The sequence below is a fragment of the Panthera uncia genome, chromosome B1 (genome assembly GCF_023721935.1).
Source record: "Panthera uncia isolate 11264 chromosome B1, Puncia_PCG_1.0, whole genome shotgun sequence".
NCBI lineage: Eukaryota > Metazoa > Chordata > Mammalia > Carnivora > Felidae > Panthera > Panthera uncia.
This window is the reverse complement of record NC_064811.1, coordinates 180,676,457-180,701,162: the sequence shown is the minus strand read 5'-3', so window position 1 is coordinate 180,701,162 and position 24,706 is coordinate 180,676,457. Positions and strand designations below refer to the sequence as shown.

The following is a 24,706-nucleotide window of genomic DNA, read 5'->3' as shown; positions in this document are numbered from 1 at the left end:
GCAGGAGTCATTCAACTTTTTTTTTGGTGCAGGGCCAGAAAGTAAATCTTTTAGGCATTTGGGGCCAAGAGACAAATCAAGGATATTATGTAGGTACTTACATGATTTCTATATTGCCACGAATGTTCTGTTGATGAAAATATATTAGCAAGTTAATACATTTTTTTTGTAACATAGTCTACTAATGAGAAGAATTGAATTCTTATAGGATGGGCATTTTGCTTATTGGGATTCAGGATTAGTGTCCCACATTGATTGCAAATGTTTATATGTTATTCCTGCTCTGTATTGAGATTTTACTATATGTCATATTTGACAGTTTCTTTTGTATGGATGGGATGAATAATAGCTTCCCAAAGATGCCCAGGTCCTGAGAAGCTGTGAGTATGTGCTTTTTATGGCAGAGGGGCCTTTACAGATATGATTTAGTAAAGGAGCTTGAGATGAGGACATTATACTGGATTATTCAGAGGAGCCCAATATAATCACAGAGGTCCTTATAAGAGGGAGGCAGGAGGCCAGAGAAGAGAAAAGACGCTGTGCTGCTGGCTTTGAAGTTGGAGGAAGGGACCATAAGTCAAAGAATGCAGGTGATCTCTAGAGGCTGGAAAAGTCAGGGAAACAGATTCTGCCTTAGAGTCCCCGAGGGAGCTCTGAGCTGCAGACCCATTTTAGACTTCGGACCTTCAGAGCTATAACATGATAAATTTGTGTTATATTAAGCTATTATGTTTGTGGTAATTTGTTACAGCAGCCATAGGAAAGCTAAGTGCGGCCAAGTACTGCATAAGTCCATTCATGTGTGATTTTAAGGACTCTGCATCTGGGGCACTTCTAATTAATTTTTGGTATGTAGGTAGTAAATGGAGGAGTGTTGGCTGATGAGACAAAGTAGAAGAAGCTGTTGTGAGAAAAGGAGAGCGCCAAGAGGCTCCTGGCTCAGAGTGGCAATTATTCTGGAGGGTCTTATAAAGATAATAAAGGAGGATGAAGGTAGAGTTAAATTGAGGGGTCGGTAAACAGGAAATAACCGCCATCCTGACCACTGCATACAAAACCACATATGGCATTATCACTGGGCAGAAAACTAAACACACACAATCTCTCTCTCCATCTCCTTCTCTCTTTTTTTCACACACGCCACCGCAAAGGGTTTTCCTCTAAAGAAACAAAAAAGTGTAGGAAGAACAGAGGTAGCTTGTATAGGTGTTCACGCTTTACAGCAGTGGCTGGCAGACTGCAGCCAGCTGGCCCAATGCATCCTGCCCCCTGTTTTGTTTTGTTTTTTTTTAAGCTAAGAATGGTTTTTACATTTCTGGAAAATTGGAAGGGGAAAATCAAAAGATTAATATTTTGTGACATGTGCAAATCATACGGAATTCACGTGTCAGTGCCCATAAACAGTTGTCCTGGAACATAGCCACACTTGTTTGTTTGCTTACTGTCTGTGGCTGCTTAGCATTGCAACAGTTGAATGGTCTAGCAGAGCCTGGGTACAGTGCACTTGGGGCTTTTCCCGGTTGCTTGGCACACTTCAGGTGACGTGCATGCACTTTGAACTCAACAGCATTGTAAGTGCCACATGTATCAATGCACCATGTTATTATTATTTTGTGTGTGTGTGTGTGTGTGTGTGTGTGTGTGTGTGTTTTATTTATTTTGAGAGGGAGAGAGAAAGAAAACCATCAGGGCAAAGAGAGAGAGAGAATCCTAAGCAGACTGGGGAGACGGAGGGAGGGACAGAAGGAGAGAGAGAGACAGAGAGAGAGAGAGAGAATCCCAAGCAGACCCCATGCTGTCAGTACAAGCCTGATGCGGGGCTTGACCCCACTAACCGTGGGATCATGACCTAAGCCAAGATCAAGAGTCGGATGCTTACATAAAATGAGCCACGCAGGTGCCCCATCGATGTGTTGTGTTATTTTAATCTCTAGGGAAAAAAAAGAAAGTTACCAATGCAAACCTGTCATGTCGAAACAAGAAAAGTGGGCTTCAAATGTTGTGTCCTTGAAGCAAAGTAGAGAGTGGGATTATCTTGTCACTCAACTAGATGACAGCACATCTAGAGTTGCGCTGAAGGAATAAAATATACATCAACTTGGCATGATTAAGCACTCATCACAGTATTCCTATCTTATAGGAGAAAATGATCAGAAAAACAAGACAATTTAAAGCAAAATATCTCATCACAGCAGAATTTATTTACAAATTTTAAAAAGCAAATGAGGCTGCAGTCAAAGTAGGTCTTTAAGTAGCTCATCTGTTATCAAAGCAACGAAAACTATTTCCCAATGGCAAGTTAATGAAATCACATTTGACTGCTGCAGAAGAAATGCACCCTGAAAAAATTGTGTTGCACTATTAGCCTTTAGATGAGAACAGTTCTCCAGGACTTTGACAGAAACATCCATATTCATTAAAGAACAAGGCAAATTGATTCCCAGTTGTTGATACTGACCAGTTATTGCTATTTATTAAAGCACCATTGCCAATTTGAAACTGAATTAACATCAGGGCATCACTTAGGTGTTAATGTTGTGTGTATAGAGTTTTGTTTTGGAATTTTTTTTTGCCTAAATAAATGTTATAAATTTATTTTTTATGTTAAAATTTTTTAATGTTTATTTATTTTTGAGAGAGAGACAGAGCATGAGTGGTGGAGGGGCAGAGAGAGAGGGAAACACAGAATCTGAAGCAGGCTCTAGGCTCCGAGCTGTCAGCACAGAGCACGATGCGGGGCTCGAACTCGCGGACCGTGAGATCATGACCTGAGCTGAAGTCAGATGCTTAACCGACTGAGCCACCCAGGCGCCCCGATAAATGTTATAAATTAAAGGAAAAATGAATAGTCTGCATGGAACAATTATAGGCAAGGATGCTTTCAAAGAACTTGAGAACTTGGTAATTCAATAAGACCTGAAATGGAATCTGCTATTTTGTATAACAATTGACAATGGTAAAAATATGTGCAGAGGAGACAAAGCTTAGCTGGACAGATGTTCAAAGCTTGTGAAAATGCAAGCTGTTTCAAGCTTGTGATTATTAATTATATTACTGGTTGAAAGGTACTTTGTGGAAAATATTTGAATCTGTCATGTGCTAATGAAACCAGTAATATCAACTATGAACTTCTTTTGCTTTCGTAGACTTAACCATTATCATTTTTTTTTGAATTTTTATAAGACATAGATGCTAAATGTCCAAACTACTGTATTAGTAGTAGTTAGATAGGTTAACAGCGGTGAAGTTGCGCTGCGGGCCAAAATTTTTCCGAACAAGAACCACTGTGAACCACTGTTACTGAACATTGAATGGCTTTGAACATTAGCTTTTGCCAACTTGATAATGAATTATCAAATTGCTATTATTTATTATCTAGTATGTTATGCTGTAGTAATTTAGAAACAGTTTAAATTCTAATGATTGGATTAGCTTCTGATCATTTGATGCTCACTGCTGTTTCTTAGTGAATTCAGTCTAAAATCACAAGGCAAAACTTGAGCACTTTGATGAGAAACTTATACTGTAGTAAAGTTATTTAGAAAGTTAATGTTTGCATCACAGGTAATGTCAGGGTATATTATATACCTCCTTCCTATAAAAAATTAAGACATTATGAAATGAATAAGCCATAGGGATGAAACGTACAACATAGGGAATATAGTTAGTGGTATTGTAATAGTTTGTATGGCGACAGATGGTAGCTTGTGGTGAGCATAGCACAGCGTATAGAATTGTGGGTTCACTATGTTGTACACCTGAAACTAATGTGACATTGTGTATCAACTATACTTCAATTAAAAAAAAAAAGTTAAGATGTTAGATGTACATTCCTACACAAATTTGCTGCAGGTATATTTTCTGAGCTCATACTTTAGTTCTAGTAGTTCCCTTCCCTATTCCACCTCTTATTGTGGATTTATACTTCTTTTTTTTTTTTTAATGTTTATTTTGAGAGGGGAAGAGGGGCAGAGAGAATCCCAAGTGGGCTCCACGCTGTCAGCACAGAGCCCACATGGGGCTCGATCCCACAAACTGTGAGATCATGACCTGAGCCAAAATTGAGTCAGACGCGTAACTGACTGAGCCACCTGGGCGCCCCTATACTTCTTTATAAAAAAAGTTATTTTACTTTTACAATATTGGGTCTGTGGAGAGAAGGAGATAAACATGCTTGCTATCTTGAATTAGTAATAAAAGAATCATAAATCCATGTGGACTTTTCTCATTTTACGTTAAGAGCTCCTTTTATTTTGCTACCGAGCTTAAAACACTTCTCCCTGAAACCGTCTCACTCATTCATTCACTGAGTGGCCTCAGTGATAGGAGCCGTGTTCACCTCAAGGAGCACAGAATCTGGTCATGGAGAGAGAAAATGAGTAGTTACACTGCAGTGTATAACTACAGTAATGGAGCTGGGCTCGGTGCCATGGGGAAGGTAGAGGAGAGGATAGCTGTTTTCATAAGAGGAGAGGATAGCTGTTTTCATATGAGAAGTACAGGAAGACTTCACAAAACAGACAGCATTTGAACTGGATCTTAGAAATTAAAGCCCAGAGTTCACTAGGTGGAAAAAAAGGCATGTTAGGCAGCAGGAACAGCATGCTGGGGCGGGGAAGGGTGAGCGATCAGAGGATGTGGTTGCATGTGACTATACGTGGTGGGGGAGTGGCAGGAAATGAAGCGGAGAAGGTAAATTATGGCCAGATTATGAAGGGCCTACGCAGTGTGTCCCGAAAATCTGGTTTGCGATGCAAATCTCTATTACACTGGAGTTAGCTAATAAATTCAAGCGATAGCATATTTTGTCAGGCAATTCACTGGTCCTCACAAGTCAGCCTATCAGACATGAACGTGTCCATCTACTTTTTACATTTCCTCTTTACTCAGTGTGTTTGCAACATAGAAGCCACATTACAGCACTAGTGCAAACTGAATTAAGACTGAAAATGTACTTGAGTTTGAGACTATAGAAATTTTCATGGGAGGAGAAGACTTTTAAGAGGTATTGAAATGATATAAAAGGGCAAACCATGCTTGTTTTTTGTCGCCATGACTTTTGACTGTTTTTCAAATTGCCTGTTCAATTTGTGACTTTCTGAAACTTAATTTTCTTTTTTTTTAGTGGACAGAAGATTGCAGAAAATCAACCTATCCTCCTTCTGGACCAACGTGAGTAAATATCAAATGGTCAAAATGGACTTTGACCTTTAGGGAGATTTTTCTCTATGTAATTAATGATCTCATAAAAACGACAATAATGAACAAAAAATTAAGTGATGTCTTCTATCCTGAGGCCTTTATTTTTTCCGAGACAATTATTTTTTCAAGTTTGTGTATTACATATTTGCCTTTGACCCTGGACAAATATGGAAATACCCCATGATTAAAATTCCCATTTCTAGCCTATCAAAATCAGAGGGAAAAAAATTTCCATTCTCCAGTAAATTCTGTCTACCGCTAAGCATTTTCTCATCCCAACAAGTGCAGAGCAGAGGATGACTTTTTTGGTGCCTCAGTATGAACCACTAGATTATATTGGAAAAAGCATAGAGTCTTATATGTGAGACCTTCAAGAAATAAACCCTGGTATGATAATCAAAGCTGTCAAAGACAGCACAGGATTCAAAAACATAAGGGAAGGAAGGGTCACTGTCATATTTTAGTGCATTTAATGTTTATATTTTTAATCGAGGTGTATGGCCTTTTCAAATCTTTTGTGGCTAAATGAGCCTGTGAGAAAGACCCAAGAATAGCCCACCCACCCAGAGGGTACAGAATGTGGAAAAAAAGGGAAAGGTGTAGGGAAGGATAATCTTTTTGCCCTGTTTTCCTATTTTCTTTCTTTTTTTTTTTTTTAACGTTTATTTATTTTTGACAGAGCATGAGTTGAGGAGGGGCAGAGAAGGAGAGGGAGACACAGAATCCGAAGCAGGCTCCAGGCTCCTAGCTGTCAGCACAGAGCCCAACGCGGGGCTTGACTCACAGACCATGAGATCATGACCTGAGCCAAAGTCAGGCGTTTAACTGACTAAGCCACCCAGGCGCCCCCTGTTTTCCTACTTTCTGAAAGTGGCCTGCTGGGTGTGGGGGAAGGAAGAAAACAACTTGAACGTGTTAGAAATAAATCTGCCGTGGGCGCCTGGGTGGCTCAGTCGGTTAAGCATCTGACTGTGGCTCAGGTCATGATCTCATACTTTGTGGGTTTGAGTCCCATGAAGGGCTCTGTGCTGGTAGCTCAGAGCCTGGAGCCTGCTTCAAATTCCCTGTCTCCCTCTCTCTCTGCCCCTCCCCTGCTCATGCTCTGTCTCTCTCTCTCTCCTTCAAAAATAAATAAACATTAAAAAAAAAATTGAAAGAAATCAATCTGCCAGTTATTTTACCAGCAAAAAGGAGTTTATTTGGGAACAACAGAGAATTGCAATCCTTTACAAGCAAGCTACAGCAAAACCATAGGCAAGCCTACAGAGCAAAAGAGGGGAACACTCTTTTATAGAGGAGAGCAGGGAGTGGCAGGTGGGGTTGGGGGGAGTTGGAAAGGCTGTTCAACTAAAAAAGGCCATTGGAATAAATGGAGTTTGAAGTATAGTGGCTTGTCATTGGCTGATATGACAGTCCCTCATTGGCTGGGCTGTTGCCAGGTTTTCTTCCTCCTATGAGGTTAGTAAGTAGCACCTAAAATACTATCAACTTGCCAGGCTCCTTTCTTCCTGCTGGGTCTATAGTTGAGGAGAAGTGAGAGGGCAGGAGAGTTTCCCCAACTGCCTCCCGATTCCATTCTAAATGACGTTTCCTTTTAGATCAGGTGCCCTAAGTATCAAACCTAAATTTGAGCAAACTGCTCCCCGCCCCCATCCCCACCCCACTTTGGAGACTTTATATCCCTTTAAGGCCACAAATTTTAACAGGTGGATGCTGTCTCCTGTGAAGAGGTTTGAGAAGGGGGTATAGAGAAGCAAATCATCTACATATTTTAACAAAGTAGAGCCTTCAGAAAACTTCCTATCATCCACGTCATCTTTTAAGGTTTGTGAAAAGTAAGAGGGACTCTGCAGAACCCTGGGGTATTTCTGTCCAGGTGTGCTGCTGTTCTTCCCAAGTGAGGGCAAAAAGATACTGGCTATTCCTACCAGCTAGAATGCAAAAATGCACGGCATCGTTAAATTGTGAAAAATTTGCTTTCACTAGGAATGGATATCAGTAGCATAGAAGGGTTGAGAACAACAAGATGCCGAGAGAAAACAATGGTATTTGTTGCTCTTAGGTCCTGGACAAACCTCCATCCTTGGGTATTGGATTTTCTTACACATAAAATAGGAGTATTACAGGGAACTAGTGAAGCCTGAGCCTTATAATCTATTAAGGGCTTGGTGCTTTGAAGGGCTTCTTCATTTACAGGCTACTGATTAATTCTGCAGAGAGGTTTTGAGGGATCTCTTTGAATCTTCATGGGGAGGTGCACTTGGGATTCTCCCCATATCAGTTAAGGATTTTGCCCATTACGGGGATGGTAGGTGATCCGGTAGGAACAAATAATCAGGGTCCCTAGATGCAGCTTATAGATGCAGCTATAGTCAGATATGGAGCAAATGAAAGATGTGGAAGTGTCATTGCATCCCCCTGGTTGGCTATTTTGATTACTGTTGTCCAATTCTAGAATTATTTCCCCTTTGGGGAGAGGGAGATTCTGGCATGCTAGTTCTGTGAGAAATCCAGGCCCGGTAAGTGAATAGAGGTAGAGGAACTAAGGAGAAAAGGGGCCTATTTCTCAAAGGGCCTAGACAAAAGGGAGTAGCGTCAGAGATGGGAACCTGTTGAGATTTATCAGAGACCCCCACCCCCCACTTGAACTCTTTTGGCGCTCTTGAGGCTGAGGCTGCTTTACAGCAGTGGCACTCAGCACCAAGAGTGTGGCTCTGGCGTCACTACAGACAGAGATTCGTTCCCAGTCTGGAAAGTGGCTTCTCCAGGCCAGTTAGGAGGGAGGATCGGGACAAACCCCTGTAGTCCCTCGGGGCCACATAATGGGGAATTAGGAGGACATTGGAAAAACTCCCTAGGGGGCTAACAGCGCTTGGAGAGCTTAAGTTTCTAACAGTCTTTTTTCTTTTTTTTTTTTTTTTAATTTTTTTTTTTTTAACGTTTATTTTTGAGACAGAGAGAGACAGAGCATGAACAGGGGAGGGGCAGAGAGAGAGGGAGACACAGAATCGGAAGCAGGCTCCAGGCTCTGAGCGGTCAGCACAGAGCCCGACGCGGGGCTCAAAGTCACGGACCGCGAGATCATGACCTGAGCCGAAGTTGGACACTTAACCGACCAAGCCACCCAGGCGCCCCTCTGACAGTCTTTTTTCTAATGTTCTGACTCATTGCAATAACAGCAGAAACTAGGAGGTTTTTGGTTTTGTTTAGGAGCCTTCATTTGCCAAAGTTGAAAATTGAGAATTTTAGCAGTCTTTTTTTCAGGTGACCCACCTAGGATGCCAGTGACCTGGTTTGCCAAGTCCAATCGGGAGTGAACGTAGTTTTCCATTTCATCTTGGTCCTTTCAGCTAAAGAAGAAACATCCCACTTCAGGTCATTAATGAACATAGAGTTCAATGCTACCTGGGTGGATTCAGCATCTAGAGGAAAACCAGAATTTTTAAAAAAACAATTTGGAGTCGGTATACCTGGGTGGCTCAGTCCATTGAGTGTCCGACTTCTGCTCAGGTCATGATCTCACGATTCGTGAGTTCAGGCCCCCCAGGCTCTGTGCTGACAGTGTGGAGCCTGGAGCCTGCTTCAGATTCTGTGTCTCCCCCTCTCTGCCCCTCCTCTGCTCGTACTGTGTCTCTCCCTCTCTCTCAAAAATAAATAAACGTTTAAAAAATAATAATAAAAAAATAAAAACAACTTAGAGTCTGTTATAGTAGCCATGAGGAGATTCATCAGGCTTTTGTGTGCAGGCCTGATTTTTGTTCCCATCAACAGGCTTAGGAAAAGCTACTGTCATTGCTCAGTGCGGATTTCTTGCAAGTGTTCTAGCATCTTGCCAAAAGTTAGGAGTCTGTTTCTCTAAATATCCTCCGGGATGTTCCCAGTGGGCTAGTTTCATCCAGTGTGGCCTTCACAAATAAGCATGTGGACTAATGGATATGAATCTGAGAAACCAGATTGCTAAGTTTGAATAAGTAGGTTAAATTCAATAGCAAGCTTATGGGGATCGTCAGTCACTTTAGAAAAGTCTTTAAGTGTGGCTTACATAGTTTCCTTGGTGCTGGGAACATGAGAAACTTGGAGTTTCTGTAGATCCTCAGAAGAGTCCATTTTAAAGAGGCAGGATTTAGTAGGTTCAGGAGAGGAAGCAGGGAACATTTCAGGGGAAAAAGGAGGTGTGGCAGTGAGAATAAAGGAAAGTGGCACCTGATGGGGGGCCTGACACCAGGTGGCTGCCTTGAGTCTGGAAACCAAGAAGGTAGGGGAGCAGAAAAAGAGGTCTCCGAAACCATTTTGACTTGGTTCACTTGTTGCATCAGTTAATTTACTGATTATTACTAAGAGACGAATTCAGGATCCTGGTAAGGATCCAGAAGTCTCAGGGTACCACCTAAAATAGGCATCAGCCTGCTTAAGATTCTCTCTCTCCCTCTCTGCCCCTCTCCTATGCATGTGTGCTCTCTCACACTCTCTCATTCTCAAATAAATGGATAAAATAGGTATCCTATTTAGGTTTGTTTGTTTGTTTGTTTGTGTTTTTGGGAACTGTGCTCTCTAGCTTACTTTTGAGTAAAACAAGTTTGGGGAGATCAAAATTTCTCCTTGTTGGCCATTGAAATTCTAAATTCCTTTTGGTTAACTCGGTCCATTTAGTCATAAATGTGCACGCGGATGGATCCACTTTAAAACATAAAGCAGCTGGAGTCCAAGTAGGGGCCAGGTACCCTCAAAGCATTTTGATGACTGGATTCCCATTTTTTAGATGTTTTTCTGTAAAGAGAAAAGTTCCTGAACACCACAGTTTGAACAGAACAGCCTGGTTCCAAAAGAATCAGACCGAAAGCCAGTGTGTTTCCAGTAGGAACAGTCCAGTTCCAAACTGGAGTCAGACCAAAGGCTAGTGCATTTCCAGCAGGCATAGTGCAATCCCAAAATGAGTCGGGAGGAATGTCAACACAGACTGGTACAACTTAAACAGGGACAATTGGTTCTAAACAGGAGTTGGACTAAAGGTCATTACAGTTGTAACAGAAACAGTCCAATTCTGTAAAGGAGTCAACGAGTACTCTCTTTAAAAAAAAAAAAAAAAAAAAAAGCAAGTCTTTAAGACAGAGCCCAAATAAAGCCTGAAGAGCTCCGATACAGAGAGAGAGGAACTTGAATCCTGGAGAAATCTTACCCTCAAACCCCAGGATTGGCAAGAAAGCAGGGAGTCCAATGGACTCTGTGGGTATGGGCACCTGTTTGTTTCCTCACCAGCTTTGGCATTGTTGGGGGTTTTCTCTGGATTCCACTTCTGATCACCAGGTAATGTGACCCTTAAAAATAAATTTGCCTGTTGTTTTACCAGCGAATATGGGTTTATTCAGCAAAAGCAGAGAATTATAGTGAGGGACAAGCAAGCTGTGGCAAAACCATAGGCAAGTCTGCAGAACAAAGGACAGGAACACACTTTTATAGAGGAAAAGGGGAAGTAGGGAAAGCTCTTATAAATAAAAAGTCTCCTGGAGCAAACTGGGAGTTGGAAGAATAGTGGCTTCTCATTGGCTGGGCTTTTGCCAGGGGAGCCTTTCCTCCCCTGCTGGGACTTGTTCCTTTCTTACTGCTAGGGCAGCAGTTGAGGAGGGGCAGTGGCACATCGTGAGAGCTCCCTGTCCACTGATTCCATTCTAAATGACATTTACCTTTATTCATTTTCAGAAACCAGTAATAATAAGATGACAGTTTCAATTTTTTGTAGCACTCCAGTTATATATGTTGTACTGCACTTGCCTAAATTATGTATTCTAAATAGCCTCTATCCCAGATACAGACTGTAGTAAACAAGATTCTTTTCATTTACTCACCTTTATGTCAAAAGAGGCAAATATATGGCAGGAAGTAATTTAGAAGTAATCAGTCTCTGGGGTGCCTGGGTGGCAGAATTGGTTGAGCATCTGACTCTTGGTTTCAGCTCAGGTCATGATCTCACGGTTCGTGGGTTCAAGCCCCACATCAGCCTCTGTGCTGACAGTGCGGAGCCTGCTTGGGATTCTCTCCATGCACCCCACCCCCACCCCCCGCCCATCTCATGCTGTCTCTTTCTCTCTCAAAATAAATGAATAAACTTAAAAAAAAAAAAAAAAAAGTAATCAGTTTCCATGTTATTCTAAAGCCGTGAACATTCCAGCCCTCTGTCATGTGGCTTGCTCTCTGGAGGTCTTCCTTTGTGTCAACACTGGGACCATCTTGGTGTTCCCTGCCTTACTGAGTGCATGCATCTCGTGGCTGGTCTCACTGCCACAGTTCATTTCAACACGTAATGATTACCTTCCATGTTTAAGACTTTTTTCCTACTCCCTTTCATGTGTACCTTACAGGTGTCTATGAACTGGTTACCCTACAAACCTTCTCTGCTTGGGCTTTTAATTGGTTCTAGGTTGTTGAGTGTATGTATGTGTATACACATGTACACATACATGTGTACAAAGCTCACATGTACAAACATTTTTCTCATATTTATGTATCTATACAATGTAAATATTTTTGCTCTGGTATTCCTCCTGGATTTCCTCCTGCCTCACTAGCCTGTTCTCCACATCAAATTCTTCCATTCTGCTCTGATCCTTTTCTCTGAACTATAAATGTGTCTTGGCATGTGACAGGGGAGCGTGGTATTCACATACCTTTGAATGACAACACAATCCTCCTGTACTTTTTTTTGACCAAGTACATCGATTGCAGAGCTCTGCATGGGCATCTGTGAGCAAAGAGAGAAACACCTGTGTATCCAGCCTGACCTGTCAAATAAGTACTAGAGATCAAGGGACTGACAGCTGGAGCACCTCCAGAATCCATCCAGATCCCATTAGCATTTATTTTCTCCTCCTTCTAATTTGTGCATGCATATACTGTGTCACTTGGACTAGTTTCCGAGCCACCTGGGGAGCCAGGTGGGTTCAGGCACTTCTTAATAGTGACTGTGATGATCCGGGCACAGCAGTTACCAAGTCTCAAAAGTAATTTAATGATGTTTATTGTTTGTAGTCAAGTAGGAAAATATTCTCTAGTAATTACTATTGATTGAATACCGGTACTGCTGAGTGTTTTTTGTGTATTTCATGTAATCGTCACTGCCTTCATAAGGCAGATACTGTTTATTTCTCTAGGAATTTGAGGTAGAGATGTTAAATGCTGAGATATTTTAGAAGACACTTAATGTGAATTAAAATGTGGGATCATGGCTAAATTCTAGTTATTAAAATAATTTTGTTCAGTTTAACAGAAGAATTTTCAAAGAATTCTGATTAGTGGAGGTATTATTATAGAGAGGTTTCTGGGGTCTCCCCATGTCCTGTTAATCTAATCATCTGCTGTAATGAGTTTATTTCCTCTACATTTCTTCTTTGCAGTCCTTGAGCCTACCCAACGCTCTGAACTGGAAAAGAATCAGGAGATTAGGGTGGATATAGGTTTGGTGGCTCACACCAGGGCAATAAGGGAGCAAACGCTGGCTATTTTTAGGCATAGTTCTGATAAATCACCAAATGGCACACCCTTAGGGGCTATTTCATTTCAGTAACAAGAGGTGGAAGATAATGTTTCAGCAGCTACAGAAAACAGTTGTAGAGTTCATCCACCAGAAATATGGCCCAGCTCCATCGATAAGGGAGTGGATGTTGCAATGTCTTCATTGTAGAAATTGCTATATGTCAGTTGAAGAGTAGAAAATCAGGGAATACGTATGATGGAATAGTGCTTGGGTTTGGACTGACTACAGAAGCATGAGAAGAGAGGGAACATGGCAGGAAGAGTCACATGGCTGAGTGGTGAAGGTTCTTGAAGCCAGTCATGGGAAGCTAATACATGTTGCCACTTCTGGGGGCTTAAAAGAGGCCCTTACTGAAGCCAGTGCTAAAGACATGATTTGACAGTAGTGTTAGACTGTCTAAGACAGAACTCTGAGACTGGGATACCAGTCGGAGAAGTGCCCAGAGCCTAGACTAAATCTTTGCAGAGATTTGGGAGGGGGAAAAAAGCAGATATTTTCTTTCTTTTTTTTTTTTCTTTTTTCTTTTTTTTTTTTTAATGTTTGTTTATTCTTGAGAGACAGAGACAGAGCGTGAGCAGGGAAGGGACCCAGAGAAAGAGAGACAAAGCACACTCTAGGTTCCTAGCTGTCGGCATGGGGCCTGACGTGGGCTCAAACTCGTCAACTGCGAGATCATGACCTGAGCTGAAGTCAGACACTTAACCCACTGAGCCACCCAGGTGCCCCAAAGGCAGATATCTTCTAGCACTGATACATAGATTACATGAGGCTCTTGAGGCGACATTGATTCTTCACATGTCACCAATTCACCTTAACCTTTCAGAAGGTAGAACTCTAGTCTAAGATTTCTGAAATCACATGTGATTGTGTATGCAACATAGGGCAGAAACACTAGGTGGGAAAATGAGCTTCTCTGCAGACTTTGGTTTGAGTGCTGTCGTCTGTATTGTTGTTAAGAATGTGCCTCTAACATATCCATCTAGATGTAACTGTCCAACTCCCATCAAGAAACTGCTTTTGACGTTTCACGGTGATGCACCTCTCCTTTCAGCTATAGGGGTCCAGTTCCGTGGTATACCATAAATCTCGACTTGCCGCCCTATAAAAGATGGCATGAATTGATGGCTGACAAGGCACCAGCGGTATGCTGACTGTTAAATCTTCTGTTTGTGACTTTACTCAATATAATTGCATTTTTAAAAGAACAGTTCATGAAAATACATACCAGGTATTTTAAAGATACGGTTTTGATACTTTCCTCGCATTAACAGTAATAGAAGAAAAGATGTCATTTTTCTGTAGCTTCCTGCTCTTTTTACTAGCCTTTGCCTTTTGTTTCTGTATCGTCTACCTTCATCTTAATCATATGGCCTGTTAAAGATGTATTCTCTGTATATATTAGATTAAAATATTTTCAAATACCACTCTGCTTATGTATGAATAAGTCAAAAGGTCTGTATCTGTTTTCATTTTACCATTATAATCTTAAATGTCAACACTTTTTATGTCTATTAATTAAATTATTTATTTATTTTTCAGCTAAAGGTTATAATGAATTCCCTGAAGAATATGATAAATGCTTTTGTGCCAAGCGGAAAAATTATGCAGATAGTGGATCAAAAGTTGGTAAGAAATATTATTTCCCACAATAAATTTTAAACATACACACATCCCCATATACATGCAGAGTTCACACAAGGCTTTTGTATTTAAAGATGTAATTTGACAACCTCTTCTAAAGAGGTTGGATGAGTTTGCATTGATTCTAGACCACCTGTCACAACTTTAGAGGTACTTAAAATTCTGTGTTCTGCTAGTATTAGAGTAATAGGACACAAAATAGCATGTCAAATTGTGGCAGTTTACTGCCCCTTCATTTGTTTGTTTGTTTGTTTGTTTGTTTTTTTGAAGTATGGACTATTTTATACAACAATGGGCAAATGATGTTATTTCATCTGGGAGCATGTCATTTCTGTCTCCTCACACAGTGTGTTGACTCTTGAACTATACAGGTTTGAATTGGGAAGGTCCATTTATACCTGGATTTTTTTCAGTAAAGTACTGTAAATGTGTTTTCTCTTAACAATTTTTTTTAACTTTTTTTTTTGTTAACATAGCTTTTTTATTGTAAGAATACAGTATAAAATACATATACAGAATACGTGTGAGTCAGCTGTTGATATTATCGACAAGGTTTTTGGTCAACAGTAAACTGTTAGTAGTTTTAGGGAAGTCAAACATTATACAGAGATTTTCAGCTGTATAGGGGGTGAGCTCCTAACCCCCACGTTGTTCAACATTGTTCAACAGTCAACTATACCTTTGCAAGTTCACTATTGGAAATTGGGGTTTTTTTTGTTTTTTTTAAGTACATTGCCTGCAATCCCAGGACACATTTCTCTACCTGTGTATGACCAGATGACATATTCAGCCCAGCTGCGTACTTGATGAGGTCCCTCAGTGGCTGTGAAACTCACTTGGGTTGTGTGTTTCTTGTAGCTGTGTATTCACCAAGTCGATTCATTTCCCTCCTGGTCATGCAGGACGACTCCATTTCTTCAGCTCCTTTTTAATTTAGGTAGAACCAATGGAAAATCTAGGTCCTGGCCCTTAGGGCCTCTGAGGGATCCTCATCGCCCTGTTTCAGTCACGGCTCTGGGACCCTCAAAGTTCCACAGGGTACAAAGGACTGGGGAGGACACCATAGGCCTAGGGCAGATGTTTTACCTCAGCACTTAGGACATTTGGGATTGGATAGTATTTTCCTGTAGAGGCTGTCTGCTCATTGTAGGATGTTTAGCAGCATCCCTGGCCTCTACCCACTGGGTGCATCCCTTCATTTGTGAGAACCATAGGTGTCTCTGGACATCACCAGATGTCCCCTGGGGGATGAACCACTCCTGGTTGAGCATCACTGTCCTAGAGGCTAGATGATCTAGGCATATAATCCCTGTGACCCTTGCACCTGCCAGCCACTACCCCTGTTACCCCTCATGCTTGTGCTCTCAGAGCTTTTAATTGAGGTATCCCATGGGGCACCTGGGTGGCTCAGTTGGTTGAGTGTCCGACTCAGTTAGTTTTTGGCTCCAGTCATGATCCCAGGGTCATGGGATCAAGCCCTGTGTTGGGTTCCAAGCTGAGTATGGGGTCTGCTTGAAATTCTCTCTCTCTCTCTCTCTCTCTCTCTCTCTCTCTCTTTCTCTCCCCCCCGCCACCCTTCTCCCCCTCTCTCCCTCTGCCCCTCTCCCCAGCTTGCGCTCTCTCAAAAAAAAAAAAAACCAAAAAATGGTATCCTTCATGTTCATACTAATCAGACCTCCCCAAAATACAAAGGTTGGCAGGAGCAGCAGATAAGAGGCTCCTGCTGTCCCCCCCCTACTCTCTGTGCCAGCAGTGAGGGCAGCTGGCCCAGGCTTTGCATTCAGACCATATTGGGGTTTTTCCCCTTCAAACATTGGATTTTAAGGTTGGATCAGTCACCTAATAACTGTATCCTTCGACATGTTTCTTACATTGTGAAACATGAGAGTTCTCATCGGGAACAATGTAGTAGTAATAGATATTGTATATGGTGGTCGTGAGGATTAAATCACGCTGTGAATTTGAAGCACAGTGCCTGGATATAATAAGTGGTTAATAAATGTTCAACAAGTCCTCTTTGTATTCGCAGGAACATCCCACTTGTGTAAGGCTTTCAATTCCGAAAGGAAAAACGTATACTTAGTTAGGTAACATGACACATGAAGACCAAGCTGGTGACAAATAGGACTTGTAAAAGGTTTACACATTATTTTCTTAACAGCAGGCTGTGAGCTTAAATTGTTATCTCCCTGATAGTGAATAGTTGCATGTGAGAATAAAATTGTATGTCCACAGGGAATTTGCCCCTTTGTCCCTTGTTTGCGCCCAGATCGTGGTCATGCACCGTGGCCCAAGAAGCCAGTAACGAAGACAGAAGGCTTGGTGAATGACTCAAAGACAGATTTGTTTTTAGGAGTGTGGGAAGGAAGTAGTAATGAGGGTGTAGTGCCAAGGTGAGAGGGCGGGTTTGGGCAGAGATAAGGGGTAGTTGTCATGTTCCTGTGTCGTGGGCCCTGTTAGCTTATCTGAGTGCAGTTATCTTTGCTCTCTGGAGAAGAGGTGAAATGTGAGGCAGGAAAAACAACCCTAGGTCTTTGGATCATACTGAGAACAGCTAAGTTTAAGGGAATAAAGGCAAGAGGTCAAGACTGAGGGCCCAGTATTGAGTCTTATGTAGAGTCTTTTAGAAATATGGGATGTAAAAGTGCCTTAAAAATAACTAATTATTTACTATGGAGGGGCATCCAGAACAAACTATATGTAAAACAAACAAACAAACAAACAAAACCACAAATCTCAAAACAACCCTTTAGGTCGAATGATTGGTAATTTATTTGTTTTCCAGCCTGGTCTACTTGGCAACTTTCCTGGTCCTTATGAGGAGGAAATGAAGGGGATTGCAGCAGTTACTGACATACCTTTAGGTAAAGTTCCCTTTGCAGCTTTTAAAAGATTTAATAAAACACTTTAAAATGTTTCTGTTGAGGTATTTTTCTGTTGAGATACACTGCATAGATCTTAAGTATACAGCTCAGTAGAGTTTTTAATATGCATACCTGCATGTAATCACAACTCAGATCAAGATACAGAAAACTCCAGATGCACCTGGGTAGTTGAGGCGTCTGACTTCCACTCAGGTCATGATCTCACGGCTCATGAGGTCGAGCCCTGCGTGGGGCTCTGTGCTTACAGCTCAGATCCTGGAGTCTGCTTCGGATTCTGTGTCTCCTTCTCTCTCTGCCCCTCCCCTGCTCGTGCTCTGTCACTCAAAAATTAATAAACACTAAAAAAAAAAAAAAAAAAGATACAGAAAATCTGAGCAGTGCAGAATGTTCCATCATGCCGTCTCACAGACAGTACCGCATCCCCAGGTCACTGCTTATTCTGACTTCAGCATACAGTAGTTTTGCCCCTTTTTAAAAAATGTTTATTTTTATTTTTGAGAGAGAGAGAGACAGAGCACAAGCAAGGGAGGAACAAAGAAAGAGGGAGACACAGAATCCAAGCAGGCTCCAGGCTCCGAGCTGTCAGCACAGAGCCTGACGCAGGGCCAAACCCATGAACCGTGAGATCATGACTTGAGCTGAAGTCAGACGCTTAACCCACTGAGCCACGCAGGTGCCCCAGTTCTGCCTCTTCTTGAACCTCCTAATTACAGTGTGATCTCTTGTGTCAGGTTTCTTGTACTTATCATTGTAGGTAGTATGCTGCTGTATAAGTAGTATGTTTGGGTGGTTTCTAGACTTGGGATATTAAGCATAAAGCAGTTAGGAACATTCTTGTATCTGTCTTTTGATGGACTTATGCCACTCACTTGTGTTGGATATATACTTGTTTATGGGGTAGCTGTATTTAAGCCTTGTAGATTCTGCTAACCAGTTTTCAAGGTAATTGTATCCACAGACAATCAGCATAGTACAAGAGTTTGTTTTCTCTACTTGATACTTCTCCACCTGCTAGCATCAATATTTTTCATTTGAGCCATTTTGTTGAGTGTGTAGAATCCCGTTATTGTGTAATTTACTTTTTCCTGATGACTGTGAGATCGTACAGCTGTTGGTCTTTCCTTTCATTGGTGAGTGTTTTGTTTTTGGTTCTTTAAAAAAAATGGTTTAAAAAGGTAGTCTACCTGTCTCTCCTTCCTTCTCAAGGTAAAATGTTTGTTACAGTCTGGCCCATTTTTAACTGGCTTCAAAGAATTGTTTTAAGCTTTTATTTTAATTCCATTTAGTGTTTTATTAGTTTCAGGTGTACAATTTAGCGATTCAGTAATTCTATACATTGCTTAGTGCACATCACCTGTTTGACCCCCTCCCCCACCTCCCCTCCGGTAACCATCAGTTTGTTCTCTGTAGTTAAGAGTCGAGTTTTTGATTTGTCCCTCTCTCTCTGTTTTTTCCCCTTTGATTGTTTTGTTTCTTAAATTCCACATGTGAGTGAAATCATATGGTATTTGTCTTTCTCTGACTTATTTCACTTAGCATTATACTCTCTCGCTCCATCCATGTCATTGCAAATGGCAAGATTTCACACACACACACACACACACACACACACACACACACACACCACATCTTCTTTACCCATTCATGTCTTGATGGACACTTGGGCTGCTTCCATATTTTGGCTGTTGTAAATAATGCTGCTGTAAGCATAGGGGTGCATGTATCCCTTTGATGTAGTGTTTTTATATTCTTTGGATAAGTACCCAGTAGTGTGATTGCTAGATTGTAGGGCACTTCTATTTTTAACTCTTGGAGGAACCTTCATATTGTTTTCCATAGTGGCTGCACAAGTTTGCATTCCCAACATTGCAGGAGGGTTCTTTTCTTTCCACATCCTTGCCAACCCTGTTGTTTCTCGTGTTGTTTATTAAAATAAACCATTCTGACAGATGTGAGGTGATCTCACATTGTAGTGTTGATTTGCATTTCCCTGATGATGAGTGATGATGAGCATCTTTTCATGTGTCTCCTGGCCATCTGGATGTCTTCTTTAGAGAAATGTCTTTTTGTGTCTTCTGCCCATTTTTTAAACTGTATTATTTGGGTTTTTTGGGGGTGTTTGGTTGTGTAAGTTCTTGACATATTTTGGATATTAGCTGTTTATTAGATATGTCATTTGCAACTATCTTCTCCCATTCTGTAGGTTGCCTTCTTAATTTTGATGTAGTTCCGATAGTTTATTTTTGCTTTTGCTTCCCTTGCCTCAGGGGACCTATCTAGAGAAAAGTTGGGATGGCCGATGTCAAAAATTACTGCCTGTGTTCTTTTCTAGGGTTTTTATGGTTTCCTTTCTTATAGTTAGGTCTTTCACCCATTTTGAATTTATTTTTGTGTATGGTGTGAGAAAGTGGTCCAGTTTCATTCTTTTGTGTGTTGCTGTCCAGTTTTCCCAGCACCTTTTGTTGAAGACTGTCTTGTTCCCATTGGATGTTCTTTCTTGCTTTATTGAAGATTAATTGACCATATAATTGTGGATTTATTTGTAGGCTTTCTATTCTGTTCTATCTGTGTGTCTATTTTGGGGCCAGTACTATACTGTCTTGATCACTAGAACTTTGTAACGTAACGTTAAGTCCAGAATTGTGATGCACCAGCTTTGCTTTTCTTTTTCATAATTGCTTCTGCTGTTCAGCATCTTTTGTGGCTCCATACAAATTTTAAGATTGTCTGTTGTAGTTCTGTGAAAACTTCTGATGTTGTTTTGATGGAGATTGCATTGAATGTGTAGATTGCTTTGGGTAGTATAAATGGTTTTAAGGAATTCTTTACATATTCTGTCTATAAGTCTGTTGTCAAATGCATTCTGAGTATCTTCTCCCAGTCTGTGGCTTGCATTTTTACTCTTTTACTGGTGTCTTTTAATAAGCAAAAGTTCTTAACTTTAATGAAGTCAGATTTAATTTGCTGAAAAAGACTTTTCCTGCAACGCTAATTTTATTTTTGAGCTACCAAAGTGTTAGAGTTGTTGTTTTAAGTAGACAGTAGTACCTTGGTGTTACAAGAGAGATGATTGAGAATTACTGCAAATCAATAGTATTTATCAACAAAAGTGGCTAGGATTTTTATTGCTTTTTGCTTCTTTAAAAAAATGATGTAAAAAGAAGGTCAACATATTAGAAATATGTTCTCGCAGCTCATGTGAGAAACAAGTATTTAATTCCTTTATTATGTAAAGAATTCTAGCAAATAAATACCACATATAAATATCTGGAGAGAAAAATGGATTATAAAGATTAACAGATGATTTGTAATAAGAGAAAATGAGGGCAGAATCTTACCAAAATGGAAATAAACATTAGGTTAGGATGGGGAAAAAATGTTAAGCTTTACATGTTAACATAAAATGCGACAGAGATAAAATGTGCCCTATATCTTTAAATATTTAATTAAAATAATTGTTTTTGTTTAAGTATAGTTGATACACAATGTTACATTAGTTTCAGGGTTACAGCTAGTGATTCAGTACATCACTCTATGCTCAGCACAAGTGTAGTCCCTCCGTCCAGCATACAGTGCTGTTACAGTACCACTGGCTATATTCTCCATGCTGTGCCTTTTATTCCCAGGATGTATACCTTTTAATTAAATGCTAAGTGTTAGTATTATACAGTTTTAGAAAATTATTCAAAAATTAAAATGTTTTAAAATGGATTTTCTTGTAGCTTGGCACTAATTTTATTATTTTATTAATAGTTCCTCACCTTAGAAATATTTGTCACTTCTTAAAATATGAGCAAGGTGTTTTTGGGTGGCTCAGTCAGTTAAGTGTCCAACTTTGGCTCAGGTCATGATCTCACCGCGCATGGGTTCAAGCCCCAGTCAGGCTGTGTGCTGATAGTTCAGAGCCTGGACCCTGTTTCAGATTCTGTCTCCTTCTCTCTGCCCCTTCCCTTTTCATGCCCTTTCCATCTGTCTGTCTGTCTGTGTCTCTCTGTCTCTCTCAAAAATGAATAGATATTAATAAATATAATATTATATTTATATTTAAATATTAAAAATATTTAATATTATCAATTATAATATATTATAATTATATTTTATAATATATAATTATATATAATATAAGTGATATTATATTGATATATTAATATTAATCTTATATAAATATTATGTTATAAATATAATAAATATAATAAATATGTGAGCAAAATAACATGTTCAGTATATAACCAAGAGCCAGATGTGTTAAGTCACCATACATTAGTGCCCTCAAACAAAAGTAAAATGAAGCACATTGATGAAAAATCTGGACATCATATTGCAAAACAATTCCAACGTGCCCACATAGCTGACCCTTTGGGGGCTTGTTTTATCTTGTGTCTGTAGAGTACAGGCTGGTGAGATCCCACCACCTGACCAGCTCTTCAGGCATGCTCCAGCTGTCTGCAGGCATGTACAAAGCAAAAATTCGCACAGTGATGATTGTCAAACCTTTTCTTGAAAAAAGAATTTTCTAACAGTGTCATGGTTCTGTGTATTGACCAAGAAATGTCCTATCTTTTCTCATAGGTGAGATTATTTCATTCAATGTCTTCTATGAAATTTTTACCATTTGTACTTCAGTAATAACAGAAGACAAACAAGGTAAATGTGTGCTGGGGGAGGGTGGGCAGTGCAAAGTACAAAGTAAAAGAAAATGTAAATGGAATTAGAACTTGTAATATCCATGCTTACTTTTCAAATTCAGTGTATGTTGCATATAGTTTTATAGATCTTAGCAAATTTTTAACGGTGAATTTAAAACTACCCTCATTTTGAGACCACTGTAATGCCTCTTAAAGTTTAATTCAGGTATGCAAAAAACTTAGAGGGAAGAAGTGTTTTGGGACCGTAAACATTCTTACCCTTCCTCCTAGTCTCATTACACTCTTCGTCATGATTTGGTGTAAGTACTCACAGGGGTACTTCATTATCTTTATATATATGATCATCCGGCCTTCCCTCGAAGCCCGGGACAAACCTCGTCACATCATTTCACAGCCCAGGGACCTCACTTTCCCATGTTTTTTTCTGGCCGGTACTCAGGATGCAAGGCACAGGATGATGTACCCTGACTCACTTTATTTTTGACCTCTACCTTGGGTAGAAAGTCTGCCGGTACTTGACCCTCGAGGTGTTCAGCTGTAGGTGACAATTCCTGACGGGAAGGATGGTGGCAGGTCACATGAGGTGAGGCTAGGACAGCTGTGTCCAGGTAGCTGACACAGTGGACCGAAGAACGACTCCTCATCCTCTTCAGACACCCTAATTTTTCCTGGAACCCTGTGCGCTCAGATGATTGTGAGGGGATCTGGTCAGTGTGGCAGGCACAGCCGTTTGATCTTGTTAAGGCTTATGATCCTAGGATGCTGCCTAATTCTTACTGTTGGACAGAATAGTCGTATCAGTAAACTAGAGCTATGTGTCCAGCTTTTAGTTAGAACCAGTGATGCTGTCATAACTGCCATGACATGTGTCTTCTTTCTTTATATTAGGTCATCTACTACATGGGAGAAACTTGGATTTTGGAATCTTTCTTGGGTAAGTAAAGGGCGCAGTAGAACTCTTCTTCCGAAGAGTAGGTTGTATTCCATTGATGAAAAGTAAATCCCAAATCATGCCCAAAATAGGCCCAGAAGTGAAGATCCTGTTTCTTAGTTTTGAGACAAGACAGGCACACTGTTTGGGTCTGTAATGGAGTTGCACCTAGTGAACACACATCTGAACACACATGTGGAGGATTGGAGCCCCCAGATGCACATCTGGTTTACTGCTCGGAAAGGAAGAACAGTATTGTATTTTATGTCTTCCTAACTTTCCTGAAAAAACTAGAACAGGGCTCTGTAATTAGAGACCTACATTTGAATCTGGGGTTTGCTATTTAATAGGCTGTGTTATGTTGGGTTATGTAACTTCTCTGAGCCTCAGTTTTCTCCTGTGGAAAATGGGGGATACAAGCACTCCTGTTGCAAAGTTGCAAAGTTGTGAGCACTCCTGTTGCAAAGCACTCCTGTTGCAAGGGGGGGGGTCCCTCCTCCCCCCTTGAGGGATCAGGTAGGTGAAGACCTAATTTAGTGCCTGGCCATCGTCATCATATTCACCCTTATTACCATCATTGTTCTTAAATATCACTGAAATTTGTCTTTTGTAGGTGGAACATAAATAATAATACCTGGGTCGTAACTGAGCAACTAAAACCTTTAACAGTGAATTTGGACTTCCAAAGAAACAATAAAACTGTCTTCAAGGCCTCAAGCTTTGCTGGCTATGTGGGCATGTTAACAGGATTCAAACCAGTAAGAAATCTACTGTTAAATAATTTTACAGGTAGCTCTGGGTCCTGCTTTTATTACTGCCTGTGAAAGGTGGGGTCTGAGGAAACGAGGACCTAGATAGAATATGAAGCCTCAGTTCATCCCTTTGTACTTCTTGTCACCATCATAGGTATGAAGTTGCATGGTGGGGAAGAGTAGAAAGGGAATGAAGGCTTGTCTCAGGGAGACTGTCAGGAGGAAGAAGCATGTGGCTGGATGGTGAGGACCGGGAACGTAACGTAAACCTGGCATCTGGTCCTTAGTCTGCCACTCAAACAAGTTAGGCATGAATTCTCTGCATTTTGTTTTCCTTGTCAGGAAAGTGTGACCAATAATATTCCACCTACTCGTGTCACACGCTGCACGTGAAGACGCATTGAACTTAATAGAACGTGATGATACAGTTTTGACTCATCTTTGCATCCCCCCATCTCCTGTTCCAGGATTTGGTATACCAGTATAAAAAGAGGGGGCCTTAAACAGGATGGTTGAAGTTTCTGATCTCATTGCTTTGTCTTGTTTTCAGGGACTGTTTAGCCTTACGTTAAATGAACGTTTCGGTGTAAATGGTGGTTATATGGGTGAGTAGAGAGTTCTTAAATGGGAATTCCATAGGTGTTTTCAGAGGAAGGCTGAACTTTGTATTTTGGTTCACAGCCTAACCTAATTCCAGGCCTGTGACACTGTGTGTATTTGATTTCTTCCAGGTATCATAGAATGGATTTTGGGAAAGAAAGATGCCATGTGGATAGGGTTTATCACTAGATCAGTCCTGGAAAATAGCACAAGGTAATCTGATTGCTTTATTGTCAAATTTAATATTTATTCATTTTAAAATTATTTTATTGTTTTTCTTGGAGATAATAAGCAACATAAAACATTCTGTTAGTTTCAGGTACAACGAAATGTTTTGGTATTTGGATATATTGTGAAATGATCTCCACAATCAGTGTAGCTAACATCCATCACCATATGTTGCTACAGAAATTGTTTTCTTTGTGTTGAGAACTTTTAAGATTTACTCTCTTAACAGCTCTCAAATATACAATACAGTATTATTTTTTTTTTTAATTTTTTTTTTTTTAACGTTTATTTTT

The 24,706-nt window shown here is 40.5% G+C and overlaps 1 protein-coding gene and 1 long non-coding RNA gene across 7 annotated transcripts in view; one reads left to right on the top strand and one right to left on the bottom strand.

Annotated features, from left to right (window-relative positions):
• The window catches only part of ASAH1 (N-acylsphingosine amidohydrolase 1), a 50,236-nt gene that overhangs the window by 19,008 nt on the left and 6,522 nt on the right, over positions 1–24,706 (top strand). For 2 of the 6 annotated variants that reach the window (XM_049631756.1, XM_049631758.1), the window contains exons 2-10: positions 5,126–5,172; positions 13,788–13,872; positions 14,270–14,356; positions 17,157–17,235; positions 21,826–21,900; positions 22,791–22,836; positions 23,447–23,591; positions 24,136–24,190; positions 24,317–24,398. In XM_049631756.1, coding sequence (XP_049487713.1) covers positions 5,126–5,172; positions 13,788–13,872; positions 14,270–14,356; positions 17,157–17,235; positions 21,826–21,900; positions 22,791–22,836; positions 23,447–23,591; positions 24,136–24,190; positions 24,317–24,398 — 701 coding nt within the window. Of the gene's footprint in view, positions 1–5,125; positions 5,173–13,781; positions 13,873–14,269; positions 14,357–17,156; positions 17,236–21,825; positions 21,901–22,790; positions 22,837–23,446; positions 23,592–24,135; positions 24,191–24,316; positions 24,399–24,706 lie in introns of all 6 variants that reach the window. The other 4 variants (XM_049631755.1, XM_049631757.1, XM_049631754.1 and 1 more) reach the window with 2 other exon arrangements.
• Positions 13,255–18,312, bottom strand: LOC125923442 (uncharacterized). The gene is made up of 2 exons (XR_007458040.1): positions 17,890–18,312; positions 13,255–13,409 (listed from the first exon to the last, which is right to left on the bottom strand). It is a non-coding gene; the product is annotated as an uncharacterized LOC125923442 (long non-coding RNA).